The sequence below is a fragment of the Bos indicus x Bos taurus genome, chromosome 2 (assembly GCF_003369695.1).
Source record: "Bos indicus x Bos taurus breed Angus x Brahman F1 hybrid chromosome 2, Bos_hybrid_MaternalHap_v2.0, whole genome shotgun sequence".
Classification (NCBI taxonomy): Eukaryota; Metazoa; Chordata; class Mammalia; order Artiodactyla; family Bovidae; genus Bos; species Bos indicus x Bos taurus.
Genome location: NC_040077.1, coordinates 30,195,046 through 30,209,755, shown reverse-complemented (window position 1 = coordinate 30,209,755; position 14,710 = coordinate 30,195,046). Strand labels below are relative to the sequence as shown.

Sequence of the window (14,710 nt, the reverse complement as noted above, 5' to 3'; positions counted from 1 at the left end):
CATTCAAAGTCATCAGTGGGATTGAAGAAAGAGTCCAAATTAAACATTTCCACCCACCAATGATTTCTAATGACTTTGCCACTTGGTTATCCCTCCCAACGTATGGCTAAGTGAGTTCATGTTATTTCTCTTTTCATCAGCTGCCAGTCTACCTGGTTCAAAGCAAGAGCCAAGGGCTTTACAGAAGGAGCCAGCCTCTCATCCCCATCCCATCCATACCCACCTGCCCTGACACTCACCTTCCTTCCCTCAATCCTTCACTTCTCTCCCCTTCACTCATTGTGCTTTAGTCTCCAGACTAAAGGCATATGCCTTAAGGTATATGAACTCTCTACCCATCTATTTGTGATGCTCTCCCTAGGGGCCCACATGGCTTTAAACCTCACCTCCTATACATCTTTGCTCAAATGTCACTTTCTCTGACTACAACATTTAAAACTGCTTTCAAACCCCAGTTGTACTTCTTGCTCTGTATTCTTCCACTGTACTTATCACCTTCTAATATACTATATAACTCGCTTTGTTTACTGTCTCTCTCCACCGGTAGAACGTAAGCTTCATGAAAGAAAGACGTTTTATTTTGCTCAGGGTATCCCTAGTATCTAGAGTGATGCCTCACACATATTAAGACGCATCATAGATGTTTGGTGAGTAAATAATGTAGGAACCATCACAACCAACAACAGCAACAGCACAAACAAATAAAATTGATCCAGGATTTAAGAATTTGGCAGGGAGTACTTTTCTCTAGTTTACTGTTCATCATCCTATACAAATGCAGTTGAGAGTTGAAAGCAACATTTAAAACCATCATTTTGAGCTACTTAGTTTTGTTGGGTTTCAGATATACTACAAATAAATTTTAAAACATCATTTTATTAATCTAACTCCAACTCACCTTACCCAGTAGAGCAAAAATATCATTCCCATCTTGCAATCCCTCTTCAAAGTATCTTAATGCTTTTTTAGTATAAGGTTCTTTTCTTCTTGTAATATCAAGCCATGCTCTCAAAACCTGTCCCTGTAAAACAAATAATTCTTTTATTTTTTCTTGGAAATGAAAGAAACAAATGTGGATGGAGTTAAACGCTACATCATTCTTATTTGTAATCAGTCACAAAAATCACTCTATTGAATAATCTTATAAAAAATAAAACTACAATAAAATCACTTTCAAGCCCTTGCCAGCCTAGAGTCTTGAGAACTATTATGAGTTTCAGTCTTTAAGATTACTACTATAGTCAGTATTAATATGAAGAAGTTTGTAAAACCATTAATGCTAAATAACCAATATTCTTACGTGGGGCTTTTTAAATAAACTATTATTAATAATTGTTAAACATGTAATTCAGTACATAAATAAGAATTTGTTACTTTTTTGGGGGAAACAGATCAAATGAAATAAGATGAGGAAGAAGTTCCTTGTTTCACATTTATTAAATATTAAGGTAATTTGGCAACTATCTCATTCTCTTTGACTAGTTCAGTGAGATTCAAATATAAGGATAAAATGCCCTCAGAAATTTAAAAATGAAGCAGTCATGAACATTTACCTTCAGAAATGTTAGTAAGCCAATGGGCTATAAGGTTTATAGGATTAGAAATAAGATGGATACTCATATATTATTTTTCTTTTTAATGCCAAATAAAAAATTATGAAATCTGCTCCTTTGTAAAAAAAAAAATTCTAGGTGAATTACTAAATCTTCTAAATCTTTAACTAAGATCATATTTACTTCCCTGTATTACACCTGAAAAGACAGGTAAGAATTCTTAAACAATGCTACTTCTACTCACTAGATAACTGTCCTTATTTGAATTGTTTCAAACTTGTGCATGATTCCCAACTTTTATTTCTAGTCCAACACCTCTTCTAATTTTTTCTCTTCTTTCCAAAAGTTCATCTACTGTCTCCATCTCACTGTTCTGCCAGGGCCTGAAATATAGCACGTCTAAGGGTAAACACATCATCTCTCTCCAAGATTACTTTCTCATCCCAATGTATTTTCTATCCACATTAACTGGTCTCTGAATTGTCCAGGCTTAAAACTTCAGAGAGACATCCTTGATATCCGACACCTCAGTATCTTTCCTGCACTATTTATAATAAGTTGTTAATTCCTGCAGGTATTTGATAATTCTCAAGTTCCTATCCACTGTATAATTTTAGTGTAGATCCTTAAAACCTTTGGCAGAAAGTACTACCTTTGCAAAGGGGCCTGCATTCTGGTTTCTTCCCAGGCCAGTTCATCCTGTAAACCTTTGCTAAATTCACATTCTGAATTTTCACTTTAAAGTAACACTGACACGATTAAAAATCTTCAATGACCCTTAATGCATATCTAATTAGATACAAATGTCTGTACCTACCCATCAAGATCCTTCAATTTGTCCCAATCTACTTTTCCAACCTTTTCTTCCATTCTCTTCTGTTTACCCTAAACTCTGGTCAGATGTGAGGTTCTCACTGTACCCAGAACCTACATGTCTCCTTGTTTTCCTTATTTCCGTATTATCTCCCATTTGGGTATATCTAATTCCCTTTTCCATAATCTTTGCTGGTGGAAACTGTATCCCTCTTTCAAATTTTAGCTCAAATACTACCTCCTTCAAGAAATTCTTCTTCATTCTCCTAATGTTTATGTAATGGGTGAATAGTGCCAGGCACAAAGTAAATGAGCAATAAATGCTAACTAATATTTCCCTGCACATTTTAATCACACTTCTCATTCCATTTGCCAATTTTCTCATAATATTAACTGGGTATGTGCTCTACAACACTGCTAGGTGATTCGTTCATGAAAGTCAAGTTTATGCATTCCTTATCTTTCTATTAACAGTGCACATAATAGGTGTCCTGTGCCTAGAGCAGTTCAATACGGACAGTGGGAAGGAAGGAAAGAGAAAGGACAGGAAGGAAGGGAGGGAAGGAAGCAGGAAGGATCTCGTCAAGAGCTAATAGACTGCATTAAAAAAAGCAACCTAAGAAAACCAGAATTTTATAAAATATTAAAATAAAGCTGTTACTTATAAAGTGAGCACAGAGTGGGCAATAACAAAGACCACCACTGAATATATAAACAACATTAAGCTTTCTTTAATGATACTATTTCAAAATAAGAAAATCAGCTACCTCTTTACTCCCATTTGATATCTTGATCATTCGGTCAATATATTCTCTCGCTTTATCATGCCGGCCAACGTGCCACAAAAACAAGCCTGCTTGGTACAAAACTTTTGGTCCAGCTCCTTTACGCTGCTCTTTCACTCTGGCATCTGACTCGAGAATAGCTTCTCTATCTGGGAGAGGGAAAAAACACATTAAGTGAAAATTAAATTCTAGATCAAGAGTTTATGATAGATCAGATGATTAACAGAGAATATAGTTCTTCTCTTTATAGCAACACTAGTAGAAATAAATGCAAGAAATATGCAAGCCCCAAAATCACTGTAGGCGGTGACTGCAGCCATGAAATTAAAAGATGCTTGCTCCTTGGGAGAAAAATTATGACCAACCTAGACAGCATATTAAAAAGCAGAGACATTACTTTGCCAACAAAGGTCCGTCTAGTCAAAGCTATGGTTTTTCCAGTAGTCATGTATGGATGTGAGAGGTGGACTATAAAGAAAGCTGAGTGCCAAAGAATTAATGCTTTTGAACTGTGGTGTTGGAGAAGATTCTTGAGAATCCCTTGGACAGCAAGGAGATTCAACCAGTCAATGCTAAAGGAAATCAGTCCTGAATATTCATTGGAAAGACATGCTGAAGCTGAAACTCTAATACTTTGACCACTGGATGAGAAGAACTGACTCATAGGAAAAGACCCTGATGCTGGGAAAGACTGAAGGCGGGAGGAGAAGGAGACAACAGAGGATGAGATGGTTGGATGGCATCACCGACACAATGGACATGAGTTTGAGTAAACTCCAGGAGTTGGTGATGAACAGGGAGGCCTGGCATGCTGCAGTCCGTGGGGTCGCAAAGAGTCGGACACTATTGAGCAACTGAACTGAACTAAGTAATTTAAAATTTCCTAGTAGCTACAAAGAAGTAAAAAGAAGTAAAATTGACTTTAATGATATATTTTATTTAACCCAATATATCCAAATGATCATTTCATATGGATTTGAAAATTAAGAAGATAATTTCCTTTTTTTCCCTTCTTTCTAAATTCTGATATGCACTTTACACAAAGCACATCTCAATTAAGATGCTACATTTTCTTCAGAAAATCTTAATATATGCTTAGATTTCATAAAATTTATTTTGGAAAAAACACAATCATATATTCATCCTAAACATATTTCTAACAACTGAATCAACTACCAGTAAAAGTAAATTAATTAAATTTAAAATTCACATCCTCAAGTAAGACACATTTCAAATGCTCTACAGCCATGTGTAGCTAACAACTACTGTGACCACACTGCCATTCTATACTTTACGTCATTCTCAAGACATAAAAAAAAAAAGTTAGTAATGACTCTAATATAGGACAATTATTAAGGGAAAACCCAGAACTAGTAGTCAAATTACCCTAATTCTTAATCTAATTCTAAAACATATGTCAGGCTGCTGTCATTGGCCAATGAAAAGTGGTATAATTACTGCTACTTATATAGTTTAATGGGCTCCCCAGGTGGTGCTAATGGTAAGGAATCTGCCTGCCAATGCAGGAGAAACAAGACACGTGGGTTCAATCCCTGGGGCGGGAAGATGCCCTGGAGAAGAGAATGGCTACCCACTCCAGTACTCTTGCTTGGAGAATCTCATGGACAGAGGAGCCTGAAGGGCCACAGTCCATGGGGTCACAAAGGAGTCCAACATGACTGAGTGACTTCTAGAACTCTAATCACTTCTATTCAATCTGTTACGTATGTGCTTAGGACACAAATGTCAATTAGATCCAAATCCTGGGTCAAATCAGAATGTGGATCAGTCAGGTAATAGGAAAAAAAAAATGTGAAAGTTGAGGGTTGAGATTCTAACAGACTACCTTTTGGGAAATGGCTACCAAGGAAAGGTACATGACTCTTCCTCTTAACTCTAGTGATACAAACTTAAGTGAAGGATTACCAAGGTACAACTTTTTGAATTTAGGAAACAAAATCGCATTCCGGAGGGCCAGACTGCTTGGCAAGATATCCTTTCTGCCCAACACGCCCATGGAACACCTTCAGAAATTTTCATCAAATAGTCGTGATACAGAAACAGAACTTATCAGGGAGGAAGCAGGCATTGCACCTTCCTGCCTATATTTCCATCAAGCGGAGAATCGGTTAGCTCACAAAGCTGGCTCTTGCTGGATATCAGCTCCAGTTCTTAATGCATCACAGCCTTTTCATAACCAGGGCTTTCATCAATATTCAGGAAGAATGTACAAGAACAATCTAGGCCCTTTCTCAGGGAGACTGACAGGCTTCTGGGCCTCTCCTGAGTTCAAGCCCACTCAGCATCATCTATGCAAAGTCGAGTGAGGACTCAGGTGTCTCTAAACAATACTTCTGCCTCCATCTTTTTAGTGTCCTGGAAATCACATTTTCCAACAGAACCAGTACTCTTGGGAATAACCAATTAAATGACAACTTGCTTCCAGGAAGCATATTTTGTTACTTTTTTTTTTTAGGCTTACTGACTACATTAGCTTTCCTATGTAAACTCTCTGCTCCAGCTATACACACTCCTGCTGGAGCACAGAGAGAGGGGATCCAGAGAGGAGCCTAATCCTGAACCATTTTGACATATTTGCCCACCAAGTTCTCCTGTCTGACAAATATGCTTTATACTCAAACCCTAGCTATCCTTTAAAGATAAGATCAATCTCCATTTCCACAAAGCCCTCCCAGCCTACTGCTATGGATAAACAGTACATGCCATTTTCAATTAATTATGGATTCATCTGTTTTATTTTGTATCATTTTACTTAATAATAATATTAGTATTTAATCTTTGTAGGTTTAACATTTTCTTTCCCAACTAAATTATAAACTGATATTGCAGATCACTTCTTACAATTCTTGTGGCTCCTCTTCAGCAGTCCCCAATGTTTTCAATACCAGGGACCCGTTCCAGGAAGACAGTGTTACCACAAACTTGGAGGGGGCTGGTCTGGGAATGATTCAAGTGCATTACATCTATTGTGCATTTTATTCCTCATCTAATACCGCCACTGATCTGACAGGAGGTACTGGTCTACCACCCTAAGGTTGGGAACCCCTTGCTTTATCTGTCCCTTGCAGAAAGTATCTAGTTGTTAGATCTGTTTACAAGCTAAACATATTAAATAACATTTTATTGATTTGTACACGAATATGTGTGGGAAGGATGTAAGTGATACTCTGATTAAGAAAAAACTGTTTTCTATTATTTTAAACAATTCTATGACATTTGGTAAGTGTCCAATTACTTGAAACAAGATCTTTTTATGATGCTATTAGCTGTTACTAGATATGTATGGATGAATACAATATTATTTCTTTGTTATTACCTAAAATTTTAATACTGTTCTGCCTCAGCCATTACGATACACTAAATATTAAGACAGTTAACCTAATTTTAATTGCTGGTTTATGTATAAAGTTCCTTATATAATCTAATCATATATCCCAACCTACTACTGGATAAAAATTTACTGAATATCTTAAAAAGAGCTAGCCCCTTTGGGGGGTATAAGAGCTTTTAAGAAGCTTAAGATATAGTAGAAGAGAGGAAGCTCATTTAACTATATATGCACACAAGTTAAAGTTGGCTGCTACAGAGTAATTTAGGTATACGCCTGTTTTGAGCTGTCCTTTTTTGGTTTAACCATTGATAACACATAGTCACCTTTGTATTAATTCAAACAATTCCTACAGGCTAATGAGACGTCTTCCATAGTATATAAGAAATATGAAAGCTAGAGAAGACTCACATTTCTTGTGCTTAAAAAACTTAAGGTCTTGTTAGGACGATAAAACAAATACGATATTAATAGTATCCACAGATAATATATAATACAGACTGAAGGTTAAGGTAATTGACAAAAATCAAAATGAACTGAGTAGAAAAACTGTCTAAGCATTATACTTAAATACTATACCTGGATTAGGGCTCATTTTATGAGCGTATATCAGTGCAATTAGAGAACAAAGTGATACATCTTGTTTATTTTTAATAGCCTCAAATTCTCGAAGAGCTTCTTGAATTTTACCTGAAAATCAAAACCACAAAGTGAAAAATTATTCTTGGTGCAAAACAAGAATTTAAAACTTGTGGGAGTGCTTAATAATTAGCATGTACCTTCCATTAATGTAGCATAGGCATGATAAAACCTGAAGACTGGGTCACTGCCGTAGCTCTTCATTCCCTCACTGGCAACAAGTAACACATGGTGGAAATATCTCTCCTGACAGTAGTAATTAATCAAAGCCTAAAAGGAAATAAAGATAAAGTTAAGAGAGATTCCAATGTTCTGAAATACTCTAACAAGCAGGCATTAATCTAAGATCTTGAATAATCTAAAACTTACCATATTTTTCTTCTAAGTTCCTTAAATATTGTTAAAGCCTAGCACTTAGTACTAAGGAATGTAGAACACAATCAACATAAGACTACTAAAATAACAATATTTTCTAATAATTTCAATCTTTTTCTCCTAAATGCTTTCTTAACAACATTGAAGTCAGAGTACTTTCAATTACCAAAAAACTTTAAAAAAAGACCAGAGGCTTCTATCGCCAGACTATAGGTCTCTTAAAACAAACAACACTTTGTTTCTACTTTGCTTTTGTAGCATCACAAAGTAATGACCTATTAAACCCAGCAATTTATTGTCAAAGATTATGTTTTCTGAGTTCCACGATAAATAAATGTCAGTAAAACAAAGAATCTATTTTTTAAAGGAAATCACTCTCTTCAGGCTTTTTTTCAAAATTACATTATTCATATACAAGGCAGAAAAGTACTATCAGCTATGCTAAGTCGCTTCAGTCGTGTCCGACTCTTTGAGACTCCATAGACTGCAGCCCCCCAGGCTCCTCTGTCCATGGGATTCTCCAGGCAAGAGTACTGGAGTGGGTAACCATTCTCTTCTCCAGGGGATTTTCCCAACCCAGTGATCAAACCTGTGACTCTAATGTCTCCTGCATTGATAGGCAGGGTCTTTCCCACTGGTGCCACCTGGGAAGCCCACCATCAGCTATGCTTTATACTGTTTTTCTTAGGATCTTATCTAAGGCTTAGTTGCTAACCTAATCAAAGAAGGAAACCATATTCCATACTCCCCATTACTAAGATACACCTGATTCACCTCCACAAACCAATTCAGGCCATTCCATACCTATCTAGTATGACTCTTCAGCTGCTCATCTGTGAGAAACACAAATGAAGCACTCATTGACAGGGTTAAAATGAGTGTCTATACAGCTCCCTTTTTTTTTTTTTTCCCAATCTACTGTTTGTGGAGGGTCTGAGAGCTTTTCTACAACAGTCAGGCAAACGTCCTCTGTAACCTTCACTATGCTTCCCTCCTCTGGTTGCAGATCTCTGGTCCCGTCTCAGCCACAGCTTCTTCACAGCATGATTCAGATGCCATTTCCAAGACCCCCACAGCACATCTCAGAAGAGTGCAGGTTTCCTCCAGAGCCGCTTCCCTAAGGTTGCAAGTGACTCCTTGGTTTGCCACAACTAAGGACACTTTTGGGGCTTCCCTGGGGGCTCAGATGGAGACTCAGGTTGGATCCTTGGGTTGGAAAGATCCCCTGGAAGAGGGCATGGCAACCCACTCTAGGATTCTTGCCTGGAGAATTCCACGGACACAGGAGCCTGGCGGGCTACAGTGCACGGGATAGCAAAGAATTGGACCCTTTTAATATCATCTTACTTGATTTTCTGTTCAGCATTTAGTATCGCTAAGCACCTATATAACTCTCCTGAAAGGCAAGGGCAGGGTAACCTACAAAGGACATGGATTTTAAAGTAAAAAGACCTGGTTTCAAATTTCTGGTCTATCCGACAGCACCTCAGTTTGCTCACTGATAAAATGCTGGTAGTCATTTACAGGTCATTGTGAGGATTCATTGAATTATCGTACTCAATTCCTCCTATTCAGGGGGGGGGAAAAAAGTTCCTCCAAACTCCATATGTTGATGATATTAAAAAAACAAAACAAAACAGAAAAACGTGTCAAGACCTCTCATCGCAGCTCCAGATTTCTATTTTCAGTTTCTCCACCACCCAAGCCAGACACCTAGTCAGAAATTCTCTCTTCCTGTTTGCATAGTCCCCCTAAGTCTAACCAGTCAGTAGGCTCTTCTGTTGCTCTAGTCTACTTCCCACTCCCTACACCAATTTCTACTATCTTCGTTCAGGTTAGGTTGTCCAGTCCAAAAACATTTACTGAGTGCCAGACACTGGACAAAGTACAGTGACTATAAAGATGAATAAGACACGGTTCTTGTCCCAGAAAAGCCCCAGAAATGCTTAAAATTGTCAACAGAGACTAGAATCTAAAGACTATTTGACCACACATCTATAGTCAATTAATCTTCAACAAAGGAGGTTAAGAATATGTTGGAGTTACAGACACAATGGAGAAAAGACCGTCTCTTTCAGCAAGTGGTGCTGGGAAAGCTGAACAGTGGCACGTAAATCAATGAAGTTAAAACACAACCTCACGCCACATAAACAAAAAAACCTCAATGACTTAAAAACTAAAAAATAAACACGACACCATAAAACTCCTAGAAGAGAACCTAGGCAAAACATTCTCTGACATAAATAGTACCAATTGTTTTCTTAGGTCAGTTTCCCAAGACAATATAAATAAAAGAAAAAACAAACAAATGGGACCAAATCAAACTTAAAAGTTTTGGCATAGCAAAGGAAATCATAAACAAAACGAAAAGGCAACCTATGGACTGGGAGAAAATATTTGCAAAATATTTGCTTAATGTCCAAAATATACAAACAGCTCATACAATTCAGAAAAAACAACAACAAAAAAACCCAAACAACCCAATGGAAAAACGGGCATAAGACCTAAACAGATATTTCTCCAAAGACATACAGATGGCCAACAGACACATTAAAAGATGCTCAACATCGTTAATTATTACAGAAATGCAAATCAAAACTACAATGAAATATCACCTCACACAGGCCATCATTAAAAAAATCTACAAATAACAATTGCTGCAGAGAGTGTGGAGAAAAGGGAACCCTCCTACACTGTTGGTGGGACTGTAAGTTGGTGCAGTCACTATGGAAAACAATATGGAGGCTACTCAAAAAATTAAAAATAGAGTTGCCATGTGATCCTGCAATCTCACTCCTGGGCATATATCTGGAGGAAACTGTAATTCAAAAAGGTACATATACCCCAATGTTCACAGCAGTACTATTTACAATAGCCAGGACATGGAAGTAACCTAAATGTCCATCGACAGAAGACTGGATAAAGAAGATGTAGTATATATATATATATATATATACACACACACATAATGGAATATTAATAATAAAAATGCCATTTTGCGGCAACATAAATAAACCTAGAGATTATCATACTAAGTGAAGTCAGAAAGACTAATAACATATGATATCACTTAAATGTGGAATTAACATATAACACAAATGAACTTATTTATGACACAGAAACAGATTCACAGACAGAAAGAAGAGACTGGTGGTAGCCAGGGAGGAAGGGAGATATTGGGAATTTGGAGTTAGCAGAAACTGTTATACAGAGAATGGATTAACAACAAGGTCCCTACTATACACTGCTACTGCTAAGTCACTTCAGTCGTGTCCGACTCTGTGCGACCCCATAGACGTCAGTCCACCAGGCTCCCCCGTCCCTGGGATTCTCCAGGCAAGAACACTGGAGTGGGTTGCCATTTCCTTCTCCAATGCATGAAAGTGAAAAGTGAAAGTGAAGTCGCTCACTCGTGTCCGACTCTTAGCGGCCCCATGGACCTCAGCCTACCAGACGCCTCCATCCATGGGATTTTCCAGGCAAGAGTACTGGAGTGGGGTGCCATTGCCTTCTCCCTACTATAGCACAGGGAGCTACATTCAATATCCTGTGATAAACCACAATGGAAAAGAATATGAAAAAGAATTAACTCATTTAACTATAAAGAATTAACTCAATTATAACTGAGTCACTTTGCTGTACACTAGAAATACAACATTGTTAATCAACCATACTTCAATAAAACAAAGTTTTTAAAAGACTGAAATGTAGTGTAGCAAATGCAAGAAAAGAGCTTATAAACTGCTTTGGGAATGCAGGAGAGTGAGGTTGGAGTATGGGAGGATAGGAGAGTAAAATTCTTGGGGAGGACTTAGAAACTGACTCTATTCACAAACTCCTACTTCCTACATACATACTCTTACCTATCCCTCTTCATGATTCATAAGGAAGTCGGCCAAAAGAGGACCTCAAACAACACAGAAGGCAGAATTAAGCCATGATTCACCGGGATCGGGTGAGGATGGAGAGGACTAAAACCATCCTTGTATGCGGGAGCGGGGACTGGCCCACTGTGGCGTATGGGCCATGTCTGGCCTGCTGCCTGCTTTCAAACAGCCAGCAAGTCAACATGTTCAAATGGTTGAGGAAAAAAAAGAGAAGAAAAATATAACATATGAAACTTACACGAAATTCAACTTTCAGTGTCCGTAAGTAAAGTTTTATTGGAACAAAGCCACGCTCATTTGCTTAAGTATTGTCTGTCTATGGCTGTTTTCATGCTATGACGGCAGACTCGATACCACAGAGACCCTATGGTCGATAATGCCTGAATATGTACCACCTGGCCCATTATAGAGAAAGTTGGCCATTTCTAGACGCTTAAGTAGAACAGGGATAATTGGAAGAGGTGGTTGGAGAAAAAGCTGGAGTCAAGGACCTCCTATTGAGTTGATTTAGACTAGAACATGCTAAAAACAACACTTTTTAGCATGAGAAGTGTTTTTATTGAAAAGTTCATTTAGGTGGCAATATGAAGAACAAATTTAAGGGGACGGGGAAAGCTCCACAGGAAAATAGTTTCAGACAAAAAAGCAAAAGACACTATCACTTGGCTAAGTGTTCTCCATCCACTCATCACCAGCAAACAATACACACTGCTTTCACCTGTATAGGGACTAACTCCTCCCCCCATCAAATGTAGAAAGATTTGGGAGGGTTTTTCTTAGGTTTATTATTGCGGGGCTTATTATCCTCAGGGCTTAGAACAATGTTAGACACATGGGACACATTTAATAAACATTTGTTGAATTAATTTAATTAAGGTTTTCGCCAGCAATAGACTATAAAATCGGTGAAGGCGGGGACTGTTCTATTCATTACTATCCCCAGTTCCAGTGGACAGACAGTGAGCCCTCCTTCAACATGTGTTGAACAAGGGAATCAGTGAACAAATGGAGATCATGATCCTAAAAAGTAACTTATTTTATTTCCAAGCCTCATATCTTTGTTTTCGTATCATCATTTCGTAAGTGGATCGTCATTAAATATTTGCCGAAGAGATGCATCAGTGATAAACAGAGAAGTTGTTGTTCAGTCGCTTAGTCGTGTCCGACCATCATCCTAAAATACTCCATTTTCAAGCCTATGTCTTTAATTGATTTCATAAAATCTTTTTGCTCCTTTTACCGTCGCAGGGGGATTGCTGACACTAGTTTGCTGGAGTCCTAAAAAATCGCATCTCGGAGTCGCACTCAGTGTCATAAAATGACTAAAAACCTTATGAGCAAACAGGGTACAAAAGTAAAAGTAAAGACGACCAACAGGATGGGCCAACACACTAACGGCAATTCGGAACGCAGCGCGTGGGGAAGGCTGCCCGACATGAAGCTTCCTAAGCAGGGTCGGCGGAGGAGAGCAGGTGATGTAAATCACAGGCCGGCGCTCCAATTGGGGACACCCAGCCAGGCTGGGCAGCGGGCACCGCAAGTAACAACGGCCTCGCCCGGTCGGCCCGCGCGCTTCCCCACGCCCCGCGGTCCCTCGCCATCCCCCCACTGCAACACGCGGCACATCTTGCCCGCTCACCTTCAGCCCCTGCGAGTCCATGGCTTCCCCAAGGCCAGGCCGCAGGCCTCCTGATTGTGCGCCTACCGAAGCCTAACAACAGAGCCAGGGGCTCAAGCCCTGCCGCCCAGGCCCAAACTCGCTCGGGACGCGGCAGGAGGGGCGGGGCGGATCCGAGCCGCCATTGGCTGCCAGTGTGAGGGGGCGGGCCCTCGCGGCTGGGATTGCAGGTCAGGCGCCGGCGGGGACCTGGAGGGAGGGCTGCGCATGGGGAAGGGGGCCGTACCCACCGGATGCCCCGGGAGGTGGAGAGGTCAAACGCAGAAACGACCCTAGGAGGGCGATGGGAGGGCGGTCCCCAGGATAAGGAATTAAAGAATGAAGGAAATGGAAGAGAACGGAGGGATAAGGGCAAGTCTGTTTCCCATCACTGACTACAAAGAAAGATACCATTTTCTGCATGTTTGAGTAGAGGCAGGTTCCCGCAGTGCGGCTGTTTAGAAGGCCTCAGCAGCTCAGGAAAAAGCCTTTAACTTTCACGTGTAGTAGTTGCATTATGGCCACAAGGTGGCGCAGAAAAATCACACTTGGGCCCATCTTTGCGAGCATTGCTGGAAATCTCGCGTTTCCTGTTAGAATGCACTTTAAATTAGTCCTTAAAAAAAAAAAAAAAAAAAAAAAAAGCTCTTTTTTACTCCCTGATAACGAGAGAAACTAATAAAGTAACCTGCTGCTGCTAAGTCGCTTCAGTCGTGTCCGACTCTCTGCGACCCCATAGACGGCAGCCCACCAGGCTCCCTCATCCCTGGGATTCTCCAGGCAAGAACACTGGAGTGGGTTGACATTTCCTTTTTTAGTTAAAAATAATATTGCCGATTTTAAACTGAAAATAGATTTAATCCCTACGCAAACATTTATGTTTGTGCCAGTTAGGCAACTGTCAGTTGCTGATAGATTTCTTAAGTTATTTAGTGAATTAAATTGAAATATAATGAAATAAGAGATTTCGTATTTCTGCTTAAAGATATTTTCAAAGTAAGATTTGAGGTTTAGGTAATCTTTGTAGAATCTTTTACACGGATTCCAAATTTCAATCCTAATTATTTTAATTTAGTTGATATAATTCAGAGTTGCCTTAATCAGATCTTAAGTTTGTTAAGCAGTCAAAAAACATTAACCTTTTTATATGCCAGGAGTTTAGGTAATGTCAATTTTGTGGGAAAGAATGACTAAGATAACAGGCTCCAATGCTAGACAGTATTTCTCACTGGTTTTCCTTGAGAGTGCATTCTCTTCAAAGAGGCACATATTATTTCATAAAGACTAGTTCTTATTTGTTTGTTTCCATCATTTATAGTCAAGCTAAATGTTTGTGCTGATGGACAGCTGGTATTACCTGCTGGTCTGATTTTCAGAGTCTGCGGATTAATCCATAGTTGGTATGCAACAGAGAATACCAGAAACAAAGGTCCTCATCAAATAATGCTGAAGCTGAAGCTCCAATACTTTGGCCACCTGATGCGAAGAACTGAGTCATTAGAAAAGACCCTGGTGCTTGGAAAGATTGAAGGCAAGAGGAGAAGGAGAAGATGGAGGGAGAGATGGTTGGATGGCATCACCGACTCAATGGACATGAGTTTGAGCAAGCTCCGGGAGATGGTCAGGGACATGGAAGCCTGGCGTGCTGCAGT

At 39.2% G+C, this 14,710-nt stretch overlaps 1 protein-coding gene across 1 annotated transcript in view; it reads right to left on the bottom strand.

Moving 5' to 3' along the window:
• Positions 1-13,177, bottom strand: part of TTC21B (tetratricopeptide repeat domain 21B) — a 97,744-nt gene extending 84,567 nt beyond the window's left edge. The window contains exons 1-5 of the mRNA XM_027558825.1: positions 13,041-13,177; positions 7,280-7,409; positions 7,080-7,190; positions 3,134-3,300; positions 899-1,021 (exon numbers count right to left, since the gene is read on the bottom strand). Of these exons, the coding sequence (XP_027414626.1) occupies positions 899-1,021; positions 3,134-3,300; positions 7,080-7,190; positions 7,280-7,409; positions 13,041-13,061 (552 nt within the window). The 5' untranslated portion in view covers positions 13,062-13,177. The remainder of the gene's footprint in view (positions 1-898; positions 1,022-3,133; positions 3,301-7,079; positions 7,191-7,279; positions 7,410-13,040) is intronic.
• Between the last annotated feature and the right edge of the window lie 1,533 nt (positions 13,178-14,710).